The sequence below is a fragment of the Eretmochelys imbricata genome, chromosome 28 (genome assembly GCF_965152235.1).
Source record: "Eretmochelys imbricata isolate rEreImb1 chromosome 28, rEreImb1.hap1, whole genome shotgun sequence".
NCBI classification, from domain to species: Eukaryota; Metazoa; Chordata; order Testudines; family Cheloniidae; genus Eretmochelys; species Eretmochelys imbricata.
Genome location: NC_135599.1, coordinates 5,597,928 through 5,618,294, shown reverse-complemented (window position 1 = coordinate 5,618,294; position 20,367 = coordinate 5,597,928). Strand labels below are relative to the sequence as shown.

The following is a 20,367-nucleotide window of genomic DNA, read 5'->3' as shown; positions in this document are numbered from 1 at the left end:
CAGGTCCCTCCCCAATCTCGCTGTCCCCTGAGATTTCTTCTGAGATACGGACCCAGAACTGATCCCTTCGTTTCTCTCCTCTGGGGAAGGTTGAAGGGAAAATCAGCTCCCTGATAGGTTTGATCTGTCCTGTACACATTTTGGTTCCTTCATCCCTTTTCCATTCTTCTCTCTGAGATTTCCTTTCTCTCTGGCGCAGGCAGAGACTTACGTCTGGATTCTCTCGGTCTCCTCTCAGGTGTTGGGATGGTGAGTGAAAACGAGGAGGAACCCCAGGAGGAAGAGGCTGAGCGAGTAGAAGCCCATGGGATGTTGTCAGGAAGGTCCAAAGGGAATGATTCTGGGAGCTGTGCACGCCCAGAAGAAACAAAAGCCTGTGAGAGTCAGCAGAGGCCAGAGGAAAACTTCGGTAGTCAGTCAGACCTTATTACACGTGAGAGAATGAACTTGGAAGGAACATGCTACACATGCCTCGAGTGTGGGAAAAGCTTCAAAGGGAGCTCAGACCTTCTCACACATCAGAGAATCCACACAGGTGAGAAACCTTACGGATGCCCTGAGTGTGGGAAACACTTCAAGCAGAGCTCACACCTTATTACACATCGGAAAATCCACACGGGTGAGAAACCTTATGGCTGCCCTGAGTGTGGGAAACACTTCAAGCAGAGCTCACACTTTATTAAACATCGGAAAATCCACACGGGTGAGAAACCTTATGGATGCCCTGAGTGTGGGAAACACTTCAAGCAGAGCTCACACCTGATTAGACATCGGAAAATCCACACGGGTGAGAAACCTTATGGATGCCCTGAGTGTGGGAAGCACTTCATTGACAGTTCATCCCTCCTCTCACATCAGCGAATCCACACAGGGGAGAGGCCCTACACATGCTCTCAGTGTGGGAAAAGCTTCAATCGGAGCTCAAACCTGATCACACATCAGCGAATCCACACGGGAGACGCACCCTACACATGCTCTGAGTGTGGGGAATGCTTCCGTTATAGCTCAGCCCTTACCACACATCAGAGAACGCACACAGGAGAGACCCCCTACACGTGCTCTGAGTGCGGGAAAAGCTTTAATCGGAGCTCTGTACTGACCACACATAGAAGAATCCACACAGGTGAGAAGCCTTATGGATGCTCTGAGTGTGGGAAACGCTTCAATCGGAGCTCATACTTTATCATACATCAGCGAATCCATACAGGTGAGAAACCTTATGGATGCCCTGAGTGTGGGAAACACTTCAATCAAAGCTCAGCCCTTATCACACATCAGCGAATCCACACAGGGGAGAGGCCCTACATGTGCTCTGAGTGTGGGAAACGCTTCATACGGAGCTCAACCCTTATTAGACATCAGAAAATCCACATGGGAGTGATCTGTAACAAATGCCTTGACTAGGGCTGGCCAAAGGTATTTTTTTCTTTTAAATCACATTTGCTAATTCCCACTTAGTGATCTGTGCCCCATCTTCACCGTGGTTACTCAGCTCCCCCAGATGAGTTGCCTGCTCCTGCCTTTTGCAGCTCACCCTTCTTTGGGGTCAGTCCTGTGATGTTTTCTATCAACTCCTTTCCTTTTGGGTCAAAGGAGCGTGTGTCCCTCCAGCCAGGAATGTTCATCAGCTCCAGGTGGGGGAGAGAGGTTTGTTCCCAACAAGCTACACTGAGGCAAAAACTACCCGTGCCTTACATCCACTAGGACTGTACATGGCGTTGGCTGCTCAAGTTAGTGATCTTGGTGTTAAAAGACAATTACAGTTGTCGTGCAGATGCAGCCGAGGTGCAGTGGTGGGCATTAGCTTTCCCCTTGACCTGACCTAAACTCCATCACATGTCCTAGTCTAAACAAAGCCTGAGCATCACAGTTATACTGTTCCCCCATTTAAAAACAATTGTTAGTCATCAAGTTCCCCCACCAGGATCATATTGTTTCATTCCCAGTTGTCACAGTTCATCAGAGTGCTGTTGCTTCAGGTTTTCCTGAAGGCAGATATTTTTACGGCCGTTTTCCTCCCTTAAAATATATAGAAGTATAACAAAGAGCAGGAATAGGGAAGGGATAGGGAAAAATGTCTTTTCCCCTCTGTAACAACAGAAGAACATAGGGTAAATAAGAGGAAAGCAGCTTTCTGCGGTGTAACTCCTGAGGTGTGCACGCAGATTTCGTGATGCATGATAGAAAGGGGCCATGACAGGGACACACTGCCGTGCGGGGTCAAAGTGAAGGAGCTGTGACACGCCTACCACAAGGTGCAGGAGGCAAACTGCTGCTCCATATTGGGGGCTAACTAACCCCAGCATCACGGCAAGAATCGACCTAGCAGCTGGAGAAAAAATATGTATGAGAGTCAAATACACCCCCACGTGGCCTGTCTCTTCCCCAATCTCAACACCTGGAAGATTGTCTGGAAGACTCAGAATTTGAACTGCAGAGATTGGTCCCAGGCTGAGAGGGAATTCAGTCTGTGTATTAAGAACTCAACATTGCCTGGAGCAAGCAGTGATGAGAAAAGCTGTTTGATCCAATTCTTGCTCAGTATATTCAAATTAGAGTTTAGACTGGGAGTCTATTTTCATTTGTTTTGTGACCACTTTTGACCTCTGTGACGAACACTTATACTCAGTTAAAATCTAACTTTCTGTAGTTAATAAACTTATTTTACTATTTTATACTTACTCCTGAGTTTGTCCAAAGTGCTTGGGAAAGTTGCTCACATGACAAAGGCTGGTGCATATCCCCTTTATTTTTGATGAAGTGGCGAACTAATTAATGAGCTTACACTTTTCAAGAGAAGGCCGTGAGCCGTGTAAGATGGTACATTTCTGAGGTGCAAGGCTGAGAGCTGGGGAGATATGCTGGTGTCTCTGTATAATTGAGGAGTGGTTTAAAGAGCATTCATGCAACTTAGTTGGGTGCTTTGCTGCATGTTGTTGGCCAAATGATCATAGAATCCTAGGATATTGGGGTTGGAAGGGTCCTCAGGAGGTATCTAGTCCAATCCCATGCCCAGAGGAGGACCAATCCCCAACTAAATCATCCCAGCCAGGGCTTTGTCAAGCCTGATCTTAAAAACTTCTCAGGAAGGAGATTCCACCACCTCCCGAGGAAACCCATTCCAGTGTTTCACCACCCTCCTAGTGAAAAAGTTTTTTCTAATATCCAACCTAAATCTCCCCCACTGCAAAATGACCATTACTCCTTGTCCTGTCATCTGCTGTCACTGAGAATAGTCTAGATCCGTCCTCTTTGGATCCACCTTCATTTAGTTCAAAGCAGCTATGACATCCCCCGTCATTCATCTCTTCTGTAGAGTAAACAATCCCAGTTCCCTCAGCCTCTCCTCATAAGGCATGTGTTCCAGACCCCGAATCATTTTTGTTGCCTTTCGCTGGACTCTCTCCAATTTCTCCACATCCTTCTTGTAGTGTGGGGCCCAAAACTGGACACAGTACTCCAGATGAGGCCTCACCAGTGTCGAATTGAGGGGAAGGATCACATCCCTCGATCTGCTGGCAATGCCCCTACTTATACACCCCAAAATGGGACTGATACACCCCAGTCGTCTGGGACTTCCCCCGATCACCATGAGTTTTCAAAGATATTGGCCCACGGCTCTGCAATCACATCCGCCACTACTTTAGCCCTCTCGGGTGCAACGCATCCGGCCCCATGGACTTGTGCTCGTCCAGCTTTTCTAAATAGTCCCGAACCACTTCTTTCTCCACAGAGGGCTGGTCATCTCCTCCCCATGCTGTGCTGCCCAGGGCAGCAGTCTGGGAGCTGAGCTTGTTTGTGAAGACAGGCAAAAAAAGCATTGAGTACATTAGCTTTTTTCACATCCTCTGTCACTAGGTTGCCTCCCTCATTCAGTAAGGGGCCCACACTTTCCTTGGCTTTCTCCTTGTTGCCAACATACCTGAAGAAACCCTTCTTGTTACTCTTAACATCTCTTGCTAGCTACAACTCCAGGTGTGATTTGGCCTTCCTGATTTCACTCCTGCATACCCAAGCAATATTTTTATACTCATCCCTGGTCATTTGTCCAATCTTCCACTTCTTGTAACCTTCTTTTTTGTATTTGAGATCAGCAAGGATTTCCCTGTTAAGCCACAGTAATGTCCCGAGCTCCCCAAGTCCCATTGACAGCTGAGCTCTTCCTGCCCATTGAGCCCAGCAGAGACAGTGGGTGGGGGGGTGAGTTTGTACCCAAATAACTGACAGAGCCAAGCAAAGAGCAAAGAAATGTTTCCTTCAGTCACTAGGTCTCTGTTTCTGTGGCTCACGCTCTCTCCCCTTCTCTGATAACGAGCAACGCTAAGAGAGGAAGAGGTTCAAACATGTGCTAGGTGGTGGCTAGGGTGGGATGACAAATTGAAAACCATCACAGAGCCCTCTACTGTGACACTGAGACGATCCCATTCTGACCTTTTACTGACACTTCTTTAATAACTAAAAAAAAAGAACAGGAGGACTTGTGGCACCTTAGAGGCTAACCGATTTATTTGAGCATAAGCTTTCGTGAGCTACAGAATGCATCCGATGAAGTGAGCTGTAGCTCACGAAAGCTTATGCTCAAAGAAATTGGTTAGTCTCTAAGGTGCCACAAGTCCTCCTTTCCTTTTTGCAGATACAGACTAACACGGCTGCTACTCTGAAACCTGTCGTCATTAATAACGGTTCCCCTGACGTACGTTGCTAAGATTATTTCAATAGCTCCTACACCGATACCTCCTGCCCCTTCTGGCTGGTTCATTGCGCTGTTTGGAACCTGCACCTAAAATTACACCCTCCCTGGGAGCAAGTTTCAAAACTGCCCAAGGAAACCCCATTGGGTTTCAAGTGCCGCCCAAGCAGGGAGGCAAAGGGACAGTACAGGGTCGCAGAGCTTCTCCTTTGTCCCAGGGAGAAGGATCTAGTGGGCTAGATTAGGGGGGCTAATAGTCATGACTCCTGGGTTCTATTCCTGGCTGTGGGAGGAAAGGGGTGTCGAGTGGATTAGAGTGTGTGGGGGGGGGGCTAGGAGTCAAAGAAAAAACACCTCCCTTGCGTTCAGCTTCAATGCACATTGAACAAGAACATGGCTTCTCATGTCTTAGGTTCTGATGCCATCGTGTGGCCGTTTCATTTCACTTCTTCTTGTGAAAAGGTTTGGGTGCCGTGCACAGACATGTTATTTCATGGGGAGAGACGGAGAAGTGGAAGCTGCATGGATTTCATCCTCCGAAAAATAGATTAAAATAATCCCCAGACAGCTCAGGCCCACCCGTCCCCCATCGCTGCTGCCAGTGAAGCTCAGTTCTGGGCCTGGTGTGCAGTAAATGTGGGGGAGACGCTGCCTGCCTGGACTTTTCGGGAGAAAAAGTCAGACACGACGCCATGCCTGGTGCAGGAGATGCAGATGTGTTGCTTGATTGTTTTTCTCATTTTAAATGTACTTGATCATTTCGATGGCAAAAAATCTTTGAAAAAGACCATGAAACAAAGAAGAAACCATGAAAATACTCAAGGGAGAGAGGGGGTTTCTGAGAGCCGGGGTAGAGATGGAGATGTTCATGAAACGGGGACAGACCAAAGCAGGGAGCAAAGGGGAAGGTTTTTTGTGCAGTTCCATTTTAACCAGCCTCACATCCTGGAGTCCCTAATGTCCCAGCTTACCTGCAACGTGTGACCTCGAGACTCCTCCCTACTGCAAAAACTGCAGATCCCCCAGCACTCCTTAACCTAGATGGATCCTCTGGCAACCAGATGTCTCTGCAGAACCGCCGTGGTTACTCTCCTGAGTGTCTGTTCAAGGATAGCTACTGACTTCTCCTGAGAATGCAGTTGAGTAATGGCTCTCCCATCTCTAGATGCTTTCCTGTGGGCTCTGAGAAGCAGGATGGGGCGTGTATGATAAAGTCCACGCAACATTCCCCTTTCATCCCAGCCCTGGGACGTCACCAGTTGCCACCTATCCCCTGGCAGCAGTGAGGGATGTTTCCCACTGTCCAGGACACACCAGCCTTGGACCAAAGGCAGCTTGAGGCTTCTCCTCTCTCCCTTCTTGAATCAAGTTCATGTTTTTTCCAAGAGTTAAAGCAGCCCAAACCCCCAGGGTCTGGATTAATGTCACAAGTTTGCTATCTCTCCCTGGAAGACAACTTCTTAATGAGAGGAGTTAAATGAGATGAGTGGAGTTAAATCAGTTCTCAGCCTGAGTCCTTTGCTCTTAATCCTGAGGATATTGTCCCAGCGTGGGGCCATTTCCTGCCTCTCTTTCACACAGAAGGACAATTTTCTTTGTGCAGACGCAGGAACATCAAGATCTTTCTCTGTCCCTTGTGCAAAGCAGAGTGTCAAATTCCAAGGAACCTTCCTCTTCTGCGATGGAAACAATGGAGAAGCAGGGGGCCCTGGGCACCTCTAGCCCTGGCTGGGAGATGTTCCCTCCCTGCTTTCTTTACGCTGCTTGTTGTTATTTCATGGAGTGTCTGGGATGGGGGAAAAGCTGAGTTCACTCCAGGTGGAGGGAAAAAAGGACCCTGAGAATCTCAGGGCCTCAGGGAAAACCCAACCCCTGCTACCGGGATCCCGGAGGTGCTGGGGATTTGAGCAGGAAAGGGACTGTGTGAATTGTCCAGGTGGGGAATGAATAACCATCGACAACTAGATCCACCTCATTAACCACGGACACAGGCTAATCGTGCTGCAGATAGAAGGGAAACTGGGAGCAATTCTTTGCTGTCAGCCATGGAAACAGTGACCCGAGTGCACTGCAGTAAATGTGCTGGGGAAAGCTGGACTTTACAGGCAGGTGGAAAGAGCAGATCCCTGCAGGAGTTTCAGTCCTGCTCAGTGCGGGGCAGGTGCCCATTGCACGGAAGGTCTGTGGGGGTTTCTGCTCCTAAGTCACCTTGGTACTTTTAAGATTCCCACCCAAGGGGCGGCTTGGGACAGTAGCGGATGAGAAGGGGGAATCCTCCAGCCCTGGTGGGAAAGGTCCCGTCTGCCCAGACTGAGGGGCAAGGAGACAGAGGGGCAGTCAGTGCTCAGAGAGGAGAGAGCTCAGTGATTTACACCCACCAGGGGACACTGTCTTTTTGAGGCGGGTGCAGCTGGCTTGGGATGGTGCTGACGATGGATAGAAAACAGGCTGGAGTCAAAGACAGATCAGACCACAGAAGGGGAAGGGCATCTCCATAGAAGGTCCTGGGTGCTCAGATACCCCAGTTCTAGGTACCCTGGCCTGTCCCAGAGAGAAAAGACAAAGAGGGGCCCAGCCCCCCGACAGTCATCCCATGGAGAAGAATCTGGTTGGGAGTGGGGTGAAGGTTCCCGCTGGACAAAGGGGAGCTGAAGTCCCCCAGCGTCCTGGAATTTAAGCAATGCAAGCTTCAAACCCTGCACGGGTGCGGCCTGAGGGGCACCCGCAGAAGGTTGGGCTGGACAGGGGCGGCAGGTTTCTACAATTTTTGGTGGTTTCCAGAATGGGACCAAGTCCTGCCTCCCCATCCACCTCCCCCCACATCTGCCTAAGGCTCTGGGAGGGAGTTTGGGTACGGGAGGGAGAGGGAAAGGGGTTGGGCTCTGGGAGGGAGTTTGGGTGTGGGCTGTGGGTTGCGGCAGGGGGTTGGGGTGCAGGAGGGAATGCAGGGTGCGGGGTCTGGGCTGGGGTAGGGGGTTGGGGTGCAGGAGCAGGTGTGGGGGCAGGCTCTGGGAAGGAATTGCGTGTGTGGTGTGGGCTCTGGGCTGGGGCAGGGGGTTAGGGTGTGGGAGGGGGTGAGGGGTACAGGCGCTGGGATGCAGTTTGGGTGCATGTGTGGGGTCTTGGCTGGGGTATGGCGTTGGGTGCAGGAATGGGTGGGGAGGCCAGGTTCTGGGAGGGAGTTCAGGTGTGGGCTCTGGGCTGGGGTTGGGGGTTGGGGTGCAGGAGAGGGTACAGGTCAGGCTCTGGGAGGGAGTTTGGGTGTGGGGTGTGGGGTGTGGGCTCTGGGCTGGGGGAGGGGGTTGGGGTGCAGGAGAGGGTGCAGGTCAGGCTCTGGGAGGGAGTTTGAGTGCAGGGGGTGGTCTCCGGGCTGGGGAAGAGGGTTGGGGTGCGAGAGCAGGTGTGGGGGGAGGCCTGTGGGAGGAAGTTTGGGTGCGGGATGTGGGTTGGGGTTGAGGGTTGGGGTGCAGGAGGGGGTGCGGGCGCAGGCTCTGGGAGGAAGTTTGGGTGTGGGGTGTGGGCTCTGGGCTGGGGCATGGGGGTAGGGTGCAGGAGGGAGTGCAGGGGGTGGACTCTGGGAGGGAGTTTGGGTGCAGGGGGTTGGGCTCTGGGCTGGAGCTTGGGGTGCAGGAGAGAGTGAGGGTGCAGCTCTTACCTCAGGCATCTCCCAAAAGCAACCCACACCCCCCTCTGGCAGCAGCTCCTAGGTGGGGGGTCTCTACCCATCGCTTCCCACGGACACCACCCCAGCAGCTCCCATTGCCACAGATGGCAGAGTCGGCCCTCGGGGCGGGGGAGCGTGTGGAGATCCCCCCACCCCCGGGGCTGCAGGGACGCGCCAGCCGCTTCCGAGACTGGCAGGCCACACAGAGTGTAAGCAGTGTCAGGGTGAGCCTCACCCTGACATCTGGTGGTGAGGTCTGGCAAGTTGTGGAAAAGAACTTCAGGGGCCGATCTCATTTGCATAGGCACACCCACCTCACCTAGAACGAGGCCATAGCTGCCCAAATGGTCACTTTGGCTGCTGTGGGATCCCCAGTGTCTCTGTTATTGGGGCAGGAAGAATAAATTGTTATTACCCTGATTATGGGAACTGTGCTGGGAACTGTACTTGGCCTTTTGTTATGATGGAGGGACTCACCATCAACTCAGTATCACTCGCTAGGCAAGGGTCATGGGTTCCAAAACTCTGTGAATTGAGAGAGGTTGGGGACACGTATTAATACTTGGCAGCATGGGTCCCTTGGTGATGGTCTTATATGCTAATTGCCCTTCCTTTTCTCTTCACTGTGGACTCTCAGAGGTAATTTTGATTTCGTTAGGAGTCTAGTTACAGGCTGATGAGTTCACTTTGGGCTAATGGTGTACTATCACTGAGGTTCCTATACTACAAGCTGACTTCACCAAAGAGATGAACCGAGTAAGAGCTGAAATCACTGAGCGTTGTGTTAAGTAGTGGGGGAGCCTGAAGATCTATTGTGGAGAAGTTTGTGGGACGGCTGGAGTGCCTTGTGGAGAGGCTGGTGGAGTAGATCGTGGGACGGCGGGAGCTGCTGGTGGGACGTGAAGCAGTTCATGGGACGGCGGGAGCTGCTGGTGAGACGTGGAGCAGTTCGTGGGACGGCGGGAGCTGCTGGTGGGCCGCAGAGCGGAGCTGAGCGAAGCAGTTCGTGGGGCAGTTGGTGGAGTGGAGGCCTATGGAGCTGTGGGGCGGTCAGCTTCAGATCATGTAAGGTGCCTTTTACCCCCGCCCCCATCTCCACCCAGGTTGGGAGGTAAAGCTCTGCAGATAAACTTTTGAACTTTGGGGCTGCCCTGACCAGGGACAGAGACTTTTGGGTCATTGGACTTTTGGGACTTTGGGTGATTTCAGGTTGCTGGACTCAAGAACCAAAGGGAAAGGGCATGCCCCAATTTGCTTGGGGTGGGTTTTTTTTTTTGCTCGTGGGTTGTGTTATGAATCCTGTTGGTGATGTTTCCCCAACATAATGCCACATTGTTTCTCTCTGTTATTAAAAGGCTTTTTGCTACGCTCAGACTAGGTGCTTGCGAGAGGGGAAGGATTGCCTCTGGGAGGCGCCCAGCGGGGGTGGTACATATTTGTCCCAGGTCACTGGGTGGGGGCTCGAGCCGGTTTGCATTGTGTTATTGGAATGGATCCCCTAGATATTGAACCCGGCCCTTGTTGCTGCCAACTCTGACGGGCTGAAGGGTTACACGGAGCGAGGGTGGGCAGGAAGCCGCCTTAGCCCCCTTGTGCTGCCGGTGATGGCGGTGGGGGTCCCCGGGCCCTTTTAAATTGCCCGGGGGCAGCAGGCGGGGCTGGGGGAGACACCGGGCCCCGGACTTTGGTGGAGCCAGGCCCCCGTGGTCTTATGTTGCTGGAGCACGGGCACCAGGGGCCCAGATGAGGCGCCTCCCCTGCGGCTGGAGGAGCATGGGTGCTAATCCACCTTTCGGTGGGTTGGTTTTTGGAAGGTTAAATGAAGGCAGCCTCTGCTCTGGGCTCGCCCAGTTTCAGGGCCTGATGCTGCTTTGCACAACGATGAATCTCGGAACAGGCCAGCACTGAAATGACGGCAGAACCTGAGGAAGGAAAAGCCTCCGGGTTCGTCTGTGGGCCTTGACGCCGAACGGGAGCCGTAATTTGACTCGCTTTGTGGCTGCGGCCGGTAAAATGTCAGGACAAAGTCGTCCCAGTGATTGTGACACTGGGTTTGAGGCGGCTTTGGTCTTATAAAAATGTAACTAGCATGGAACACTTGTGTTTTTAAAGGTGGCTTCCCCAAGCAATCCCAAGTTGTTCTTCCCAGAGCTGGGTGATAGTGGGCAGCAGGGGATCTCCCCAGTCTGTGGGGGAATCTCTCTGGGCCCCACTGTTAGTTCTCCAGCCTTTCTCCCCCTAACCACGCACACCTCTCCCCACCCATTATCAATGCTTTACAGCGATCCCTCCCTCCCCTTATGGGATACAGACTCTCAGTGACAGAGACTGCCTGGGGCTCCCCTCTGCATGGCTCCAATGGGGAAGGAAAGAGTCTGACGGGGAGAGGAAGGAGACAGGCCGAAGGAGTCAAATGGGGCTAGACGAGAATAGAGAATAGAGGAGATTTTCTTCCTATTAAAATGGACTGGAGTCTCATTGCTGGAAAGCCACATCTTGAGTGAGGTTTGAACCGGCAGCCTTTCAATTGCCAGGCAAAGGTGCGAACCACAGAGACCGATCACGGCCGACTTCCCAAAGCTGTCCAAGGAGCCCCTGCAGGGGTGCAAGTGGTTAGTGCAAAGGGCAATATTGCTGGGGTTGTGAGTTCAAGCCTTCCCTGCAGCCCTGGTTTCTATTACCCCATGGAGCTTCCCCAGCTTGCTTGTCCTAATTCACATGGAAAGTGCCATGAGAGGAAGGTCTGAAATGTGGACGTTGGTGCAAAGCTTGGGACCCCCCACCAATGCTGCCATTAGCTGTGGGTGGGTTGCTCAGGGGCAGGGAGAATTGATTTCTTTGCTGCTGAGAAAGCTGCCAGGACAGGTCTGTGGGCACCAGAGCTCCCCACTTCTTGCAGCACATGCCAGGCTCTGTCACTCCTGGAGGAGGGTCAAAGAATCATAGAAGATCAGGGTTGGAAGGGCCCTCAGGAGGTATCTAGACCAACCCCCTGCCCAGAGCAGGACCAACCCCAACTAAATCATCCTAGCCAGGGCTTTGTCATGCCTGACCTTAGAAACTTCTAAGAAAGGGGATTCCACCACTTCCCTAGGTAATGCATTCCAGTGTTTCACCACCCTCCTAGGGAAAAAGTTTTTCCTAATATCCAACCTAAATCTCCCCCACTGCAACTTGAGACCATTCCTCCTTGTCCTGTCTTCTGCTATCACTGAGAATAGTCTAGATCCATCCTCTTTGATCCACCTTTCAGGTAGTTAAAAGCAGCTATCAAATCCCCCTTCATTCTTCTCTTCCGTAGACTAAACAATCCCAGTTCCCTCAGCCTCTCCTCATAACTCATGTGTTCCAGTCCCCTAATCATTTTTGTTGCCCTTTGCTGGACTCTCTCCCATTTCTCCACATCCTTCTTGAAGTGTGGGGCCCAAAACTGGACACAGTACTCCAGGTGAGGCCTCACCAATGTCGAATAGAGGGGAACGATCACGTCCCTCGATCTGCTTGCAATGCCCCTACTTATACACCCCAAAATGCCATTGGCTTCTTGGCAACAAGGGCACACTGTTGACTCATATCCAGCTTCTCGTCCACTGTCACCCCTAGGTCCTTCTCTGCAGAACTGCTGCCGAGCCATTCGGTCCCCAGCCTGTAGCGGTGCATTGGAATCTTCCGTCCTACGTGCAGGACTCTGCACTTTTCCTTGTTGAACCTCCTCAGATTTCTTTTGGCCCAGTGCTCCAATTTGTCTAGGGCCCTCTGTATCCTATCCCTACCCTCCAGCATATCTACCACTCCTCCCAGTTTCGTGTCATCCACAAATTTGCTGAGGGTGCAGTCCATGCCATCCTCCAGATCATTAATGAAGATATTGAACAAAAACGGCCCCAGGACCGACCCTTGGGGCACTCCGCTAGATACCGGCTGCCAACTAGACAAGGAGCCATTGATCACTACCCGTTGAGCCCGACAATCTAGCCAGCTTTCTATCCACCTTATAGTGCGTTCATCTAGATCATAGGTCTTTAACTTGCTGGCAAGAATAGTGTGGGAGACCGTGTCAAAAGCTTTGCTAAAGTCAAGGAACAACACGTCCACTGCTTTCCCCTCATCCACAGAGCCAGTTATTTCGTCATAGAAGGCAATTAGATTAGTCAGGCATGACTTTCCCTTGGTGAATCCATGCTGACTGTTCCTGATCACCTTCCTCTCCTCTAAGTGCTTCAGAATTGATTCCCTGAGGACATGCTCCATGATTTTTCCAGGGACTGAGGTGAGGCTGACTGGCCTGTAGTTCCCAGGATCCTCCTTCTTCCCTTTTTTAAAGATGGGCACTACATTAGCCTTTTTCCAATCTTCCGGGACTTCCCCCGATTGCCATGAGTTTTCAAAGATAATAGCCAATGGCTGTGCAATCACATCCGTCAATTCCTTTAGCACTCTCGGATGCAGCTCATCTGGCCCCATGGACTTGTGCACGTCCACTTTTTCTAAATAGTCCCGAACCACTTCTTTCTTCACAGAGGGCTGGCCACCTCCTCCCCATGCTGTGCTGCCCAGTGCAGTCATCTGGGAGCTGACCTTGTTCGTGAAGACAGAGGCAAAAAAAGCATTGAGTATGTTAGCTTTTTCCACATCCTCTGTCACTAGGTTGCCTCTCTCATTTAGTAAGGGGCCCACAGTTTCCTTGGCTTTCTTCTTATTGCCAAAATACCTGAAGAAACCCTTCTTGTTACTCTTAACTTCGCTCGCTAGCTGCAACTCCAGGTGTGATTTGGCCTTCCTGATTTCACTTCTGCATGCCTGAGCAATATTTATACACTCATCCCTGGTTATTTGTCCAATCTTCCCCTTCTTGTAAGCCTCTTTTTTGTGTTTAAGATCAGCAAGGATTTCTCTGTTAAGCCAAGCTGGTCGCCTACCATATTTACTTTTCTTTCTACACATCGGGATGGTTTGTCTCTGTAACCTCAATAAGGATTCTTTAAAATACAGCCAGCTCTCCTGGACTCCTTTCCCCCTCATGTTATTCTCCCAGGGGATCTTTCCCATCAGTTCCCTGAGGGAGTCAAAGTCTGCTTTTCTGAAGTTCAGAGTCCGTATTTTGCTGCTTTCCTTTCCTCCCTGTGTCAGGATCCTGAACTCGACCATCTCATGGTCACTGCCTCCCAGGTTCCCATCCACTTTTGCTTCCCCTACTAATTCTTCCCGGTTTGTGAGCAGCAGGTCAAGAAGAGCTCTGCCCCTAGTCGGTTCCTCCAGCACTTGCACCAGGAAATTGTCCCCTACAGTTTCCAAAAACTTCCTGGATTGTCTGTGCACCGCTGTATTGCTCTCCCAGCTGATATCAGGATGATTGAAGTCACCCATGAGAACCAGGGCGTGCCACCTTGTAGCTTCTGCGAGTTGCCGGAAGAAAGCCTCATCCACCTCATCCCCCTGGTCCGGTGGTCTATAGGAGACTCCCACCACGACATCACTCTTGTTGCTCACGCTTCTAAACTTAATCCAGAGACTCTCAGGTTTTTCTACAGTTTCATACTTGAGCTCTGAGCAGTCATACTGCTCTCTTACATACAGTGCAACTCCCCCACCTTTTCTGGCCTCCCTGTCCTTCCTGAACAGTTTATATCCATCCATGACAGCACTCCAGTCATGCGAGTTATCCCACCAAGTCTCCGTTATTCCAATCACATCATAATTCCCTGACTTTGCCAGGATCTCCAGTTCTCCCTGCTTGTGTCCCAGGCTTTGTGCATTTGTATATAGGCACTTGAGATAACCCGCTGATCGCACCTTGTTCTCAGTATGAGGCAGGAGCCCTCCCCTCTCACACGCTCCAGCTCGTGCTTCCTCCCGGTATCCCGCTTCCCCACTTACCTCAGGGCTTTGGTCTCCTTTCCCTGGTGAACCTAGTTTAAAGCCCTCCTCACTAGGTTAGCCAGCCTGCTCACGAAGATGCTCTTTCCTCTCTTCGTTAAGTGGAGCCCGTCTCTGCCTAGCATTCCTCCTACTTGGAACACCATCCCATGGTTGAAGAATCCAAAGCCTTCTCTCCGACACCACCTGCATAGCCATTCGTTGACTTCCATGATTCGACGGTCCCTACCCCGGCCTTTTCCTTCCATGGGGAGGATGGACGAGAACACCACTTGCACCTCAAACTCCTTTATCCTTCTTCCCAGAGCCACGTAGTCCGCAGTGATCCGCTTAAGGTAATTCTTGGCAGTATCATTGGTGCCCACGTGGAAAAGCAGGAAGGGGTAGCGATCCGAGGGCTTGATGAGTCTCGGCAGTCTCTCCGTCACATCGCAAATCTTAGCCCCCGGCAAGCAGCAGACTTCTCTGTTTTCCCGGTCAGGGCGGCAGATAGATGACTCAGTCCTCCTGAGGAGAGAGTCCCCGACCACCACCTCCCACCTCCTTCTCTTGGGAGTGATGGTCGTGGAACCCCCAACCCTAGGACAGTGCATCTCATGCCTTTCAACTGGTGGAGTCTCCTTCTGCTCCCTTCCCCCAGACGTATCATCTGGGTCACTCCCCGCAACTGTACCTGTGGAGAGAACATGAAAATGGTTACTTACCTGTGTCCGCTTTGCTGGTACATGGACGTTCCCCCTTCTTCTTCTGGAGGTCACATGTTGCCAGATTTCTTCACAGTCCTCCTGTCCCTGCTGTGCAGCCTGCTCTGAATCTTCAGAACCTTGTGCCCATAGAAGCATATCCTGATGTCTGTCCAGGAAATCTTCAGTTTCTCTTATGCAACGCAGGGTCGATACCTGTTGCTCCAGACCTTGAACCTTCTCTTCCAATATGGAGACCAGCTTGCACTTTGTAGAGACAAAGTGGCTTCTGTCCTCTGGAAGAAAGACACACATGGCACATCCAGTGCAGGTCACAAGAGTTGAACACTCCCCATCCATATTACCTTCCTACTATGAGCTTCCTCCGGAGATGCAGTAATTCCTCAGAGAAGTCGTTAGGGTGTAAGCCTCAGTGGGCTCACTCCAGGTGAAGTCCCAGGCAAACTCCTGCTGTTTGCTGCTCTGCTGTTCCCCGCTGCTCTGCTGTTCCCCGCTGCTCAGCTGGTTCTATAAGCATCGAGCCTAAAGCTCTTCCAAGCCTTCTTAGCGCAGGGGGCAGCGCATCAGTCTCATAATCTGAAGGTCCTTAGTTCAAGCCTCAGAGAAGGCAACTCTTCTTGCTCCCTGCTTTAGATTTTCTAACAGAAATCAGAGAAAAAAAGACGAGACCTGAGTGGTTTCTAGACACCCTCCCATCCATCTAACACACATACACAGACTTTTCTAACGGTACGTGTACAGTACGAAATTAGTTCAATATTATTCGATTGGAAATTTCGGGAGCTATTTTAGACATTCAGGCTTCGGTGTCCCCACTAAAGCGCGTGAATTCGGCAGAGTGCGTCCACAGTACCGAAGCTAGCATCGAACGTCGGAGCGGGTGCACCGTGGGTCGCTATCCCGCAGTTCCCGCAGTTCCCGCCGCCCACTGGAATTCTGGGTTACGCTCCCAGTGCACGATGGGGCAAAAACATTCTTGGGGGTGTTTCTGGTGCGTGTCATCAGGAAGCTCTGGCAGACAATCGTTTCACGCCTTTTTGGCATGTAGACGCCGTACTGCTTTCAGCAAACGGTGCACCGCTTGCTCTTCTGCAACTATGAATCCGCCTCTCATTTCCTCTCCCCTTCCGATGTAATCTCTACTATCTACTCTTTCTCTTCCTCATCGAACTCTTCTGCCTCCAACTCTGCTCTCCCACTGGTGCCACGCTTCCGAGCTTCTCCGGGTTGTCTGTCTTGGGCTCCCGCCTCCGTGAAAACCACGGAAGACAACCATTTCCCGCCTTTGTTCGGCTACCACGAACCAAACAGCATCTCTTCCCCTGCCACTCTGCTCTCCTACATTTCGCGCCCGTTTTCCAGGATTACCCGTGCAGGCGCCATGGAGCCCGCTCAGATCTCCGCTGCAGTTTTGAGCATTGTAAATACCTCGCGCATTATCCAGCAGTATGTGCAGTCCCTGCAAAAGGGGGCGAGGAAACGACGACGGGGCGATTACTATACTGATGAGGACATGGACAAAGATGGCACGGCGTGTGGCAATTGGGAGATCATGGTGGTGCTGGGCCAGGTTCATGCCGTGGCAGGCCGATTCTGGGCCCAGGAAACAAGCACAGACTGCTGGGGCCTCATCGCGTTGCAGGTGTGGGATGATTCCCAGTGGCTGAGAAACTTTTGTAAGCGTAAGGGCCACTTTCATGGAGCTTTGCGACTTGCTGTCCCCTGCCCTGAAGCGCAAAGACACCAAAATGAGAGCCACCCTCACAGTTGGGAAGTGAGTGGCCATAGCCCTGCGGAAGCTTGCAACGCCCGACAGCTACTGGTCAGTTGGGAATCAGTTTGGAGTGGGCAAATCTACTGTGGGGGCTGCTGTAATCCAAGTAGCCAACACAATCATTGACCAGCTGCTATCAAGGGTCGTGCCTTTTGGAAATGTGCAGACCATTGTGGATGGCTTTAATGCGCTGGGGTTCCCTGACTGCGGCGGGGCGATAGACATAACGCATATCCCTCTCTTGGCCCCGGAACAGCGGGGCGGCCATTACATAAACCGCAAGGGGTACTCTTCCATGGTGCTGCAAGCCCTGGTGGATCACAAGGGACGTGGCGAAAGGGATGCACAAACAATCCAGTTGGGCCATTGCCCACAAGCTCACCCCAAGCAGCTTGGACTCCTGATGACTGTGATGCTGAGGTTCCTTAGACCCCTGTTCATATTTCAGACCCCAGCCGGTGCAGCATCCCTGCCCAACCACTCACCATCTGCCCCAGGAGAACCAGCTGGTGGGCTGCATCCACAGGCAGGTAGTTTATGCCGCTCCCCTCAGAGCAGCAGCCACAGCTGTGCAGCTAATCCCCACATCTGGTTGCCGGGGATCCAGCTGGATTGTTTGGACATCCCTTTCAAGACTTGCCCTCAACAACCTGGCAGCCCCCAGCTTTCTCATTGCTCTGTGGTTGTTTGCTCTGTGAAAGGGGCCTCTAGGAATTGGTATTTCCACAGGCATTAAAGAATCATAAAGGAGAAGGAAAAGTTAATGCCTTAGAAAAGTCTGTGTGTCTGTGTTAGATGGATGGGAGGGTGTCTAGAAACCACTCTGCTCTCGTCTTTTTTCTCGGATTTCCAGTGGTAATCAAGGTCAGCCATTGCCAGCAGTTGACAAGAACATGTGAGAACAGTGCGGGTGGGAAATAAACATGGGGAAATAGTTTTACTTTGTGTAATGACCCATCCATTCCCAGTCTTTATTCAAGCCTAAGTTAACTGTATCCAGTTTGCAAATTAATACCAATGATCACTACAAAAGGTTTCCCCCACCCCACCCGGCTCTCCTCCTGGTAATAGCTCACCTTACCTTAGCGAGCAGATGGAGGGACGTGATCGTTCCCCTCTATTCGACATTGGTGAGGCCTTATCTGGAGTACTGTGTCCACTTTTGGGCCCCACACTACAAGAAGGATGTGGATAAATTGGAGAGAGTCCAGCGAAGGGCAACAAAAATGATTAGGGGTCTAGAACACATGACTTATGAGGAGAGGCTGAGGGAGCTGGGATTTTTTAGCCTGCAGAAGAGAAGAATGAGGGGGGATTTGATAGCTGCTTTCAACTACCTGAAAGGGGGTTCCAAAGAGGATGGCTCTAGACTGTTCTCAATGGTAGCAGATGACAGAACGAGGAGTAATGGTCTCAAGTTGCAGTGGGGGAGGTTTAGATTGGATATTAGGAAAAACTTTTTCACTAAGAGGGTGGTGAAACACTGGAATGCGTTACCTAGGGAGGTGGTAGAATCTCCTTCCTTAGAGGTTTTTAAGGTCAGGCTTGACAAAGCCCTGGCTGGGATGATTTAACTGGGAATTGGTCCTGCTTCGAGCAGGGGGTTGGACTAGATGACCTTCAGGGGTCCCTTCCAACACTGATCTTCTATGATTCTATACCTGATCACTCTCGTTACAGTGTGCAGGGTAACCCCCATTGTTTCATGTTCTCTGTGTATAGGAGTCTCCCCACTGTATTTTCCACTGCATGCATCTGATGAAGTGAGCTGTAGCTCACGAAAGCTTATGCTCCAATAAATTTGTTCGTCTCTAAGGTGCCACAAGTCCTCCTGTTCTTATTCATGGTGTTGTATCCCCATAGTGTGGCCGTTTGGTGTCAGTCCTTTTAAATAAACAATGAGTTTTTTTCATAGAAACCATATTTTCCTCATACAGACACAGGAGTAGATTAATCTACAAAGGGAAGGTGATTCCAAGGCAGTTCCGGAGGGAGAAGGGAACGTTTTCAGCATCACTAAATTATTGTGTTGTACCTCACACACACACAGAGTGACAATAAACTCAATTAACTGAGCTACCAACACACTTCACAGGAATGAAATAAACAACTTTATGTTCAAGGAGTTCGGTGCATGTAAATAATATTAAAAATATGTTTTGGGCAACGCATGGAAAATTCATTGTATTGTACAATCCACTTGATATAGTTAATACACCACATAATATTTAATGAAGTTAAGAACGATGTGATTATAAATTAACATATTGTGCCATTTGCACACGCACAAGACCTAGAAAAAACTGAATTATTTGAGCTTCCAACATTTCCACTTTCTCACAGCATGTTAGACCCCCTGCTTTAAATGAAATATGTCTAAAGGCCAGATGTATGAAAGAATTGTCTCGTTCTATATTTCTTAGCTTTTATCTCAAAAGGTAACAGCCTCATAATCTACCCCCAAACACCCTGGGACCTCCCCCAATTATTAAAATGCCCCTGTCTTCAGCAAGACCATGACAGTCACCCACAGCTAGAGTGTCTAGGCCAAGCTGTTCTGAAGGAGGCAAGTCAAAGATTTTCTCTCTGCTTCCCTTGGCAAGGTCTGAGTGGGAAAACAAAATCCCCCACATGGAAAGTTTTCTGCTGAGAAACCAATACTAGTCTGTTTGGGGACTTTGATTTGAATGGATTATTATTATTCTCTTCTGATCTCTGAATTATTTCAGTTTAGTCTTTGTCCTCCAGATATGTTTCCAGGTGTTGAATTGCGGGGGAGAGACGCCAAGTCATGATGTCTCTTCCCCTCTTTCATAGTTTCTTCCAACTTGCTAGGAACTTCCTGTGCTTTGATGTGAGTCAAGCAGTGTCCATTGTCTCCGGGCTGTCTCTGAGGAGTCCGCATTGTACACGGTTCCTGGGAGAGTCCTTGGGAGCGTGGATACCTTCACTGGGCCAGCAGCGAGTCTGGCTCCTCCAGCGTCACACCGGAAAGGCTGGCGGTGGCCATTTCCCAGCCTCATCACATATTTCAGTGACGCACCCAGAGCAAAACTCCACCACTTCCCAGACAAGCCTAGCACACACCATCCACCCAGCTATTAGCCTTCAACAGATCACGACTTTTACAATGATAACTCACCAGGCCGACTCTGTACAAATCGTACCTTAATTCTATGAGAGTGGTGACTATGGGGCTTCCAGGGTGCTGCTTTGAACACAGCCTGCCACCCCTGGGCTGACATTGCAATGGAGACATACCCTTAGAGTCCCTCTCTACCGGGATAAAGATGGCAGCAGGGCTGGCCTGGGTCAGCTGACGTGGGCTCCTGGAGCTCAAGCTGTGGGGCTCAAAAGTGGGGTGCAGATACTGGTGTTCCTGCTGAAACCTGGGTTTGGAAACCCTCACCCCTCGTGGGGTCTCAGAGATTGAGCTCAAGCCCATCTGTCTCCACTGTCATTTTGTAGCCCTGCAGCCCCAGCCCCAGAAGCCTGAGTCACCTGCCCCGGGCTCTGAGACAGGTGCCCTGGGTGTTTTAATCGCTGTGCAGACATAACGTTAGGATACGTCTACAGTGCAATGAATCACCCACGGCTGGCCGGTGTCACATTAATCAGGATCATGCGGCTTGGGCTGTAAAGTTGCACTGTACAAATA

General features: G+C 50.9%; 1 protein-coding gene and 1 non-coding gene across 2 annotated transcripts in view; both read left to right on the top strand.

Moving 5' to 3' along the window:
• The first annotated feature begins 246 nt into the window (after nucleotides 1–246).
• LOC144258216 (uncharacterized) overlaps nucleotides 247–20,367 on the top strand; it is a 970,182-nt gene continuing 950,061 nt past the window's right edge. The window contains exon 1 of the mRNA XM_077806620.1: nucleotides 247–1,207. Within this exon, the coding sequence (XP_077662746.1) occupies nucleotides 247–1,207 (961 nt within the window). The remainder of the gene's footprint in view (nucleotides 1,208–20,367) is intronic.
• Nucleotides 15,473–15,545, top strand: TRNAM-CAU (transfer RNA methionine (anticodon CAU)). The gene has a single exon. It is a non-coding gene; the product is annotated as a tRNA-Met (tRNA).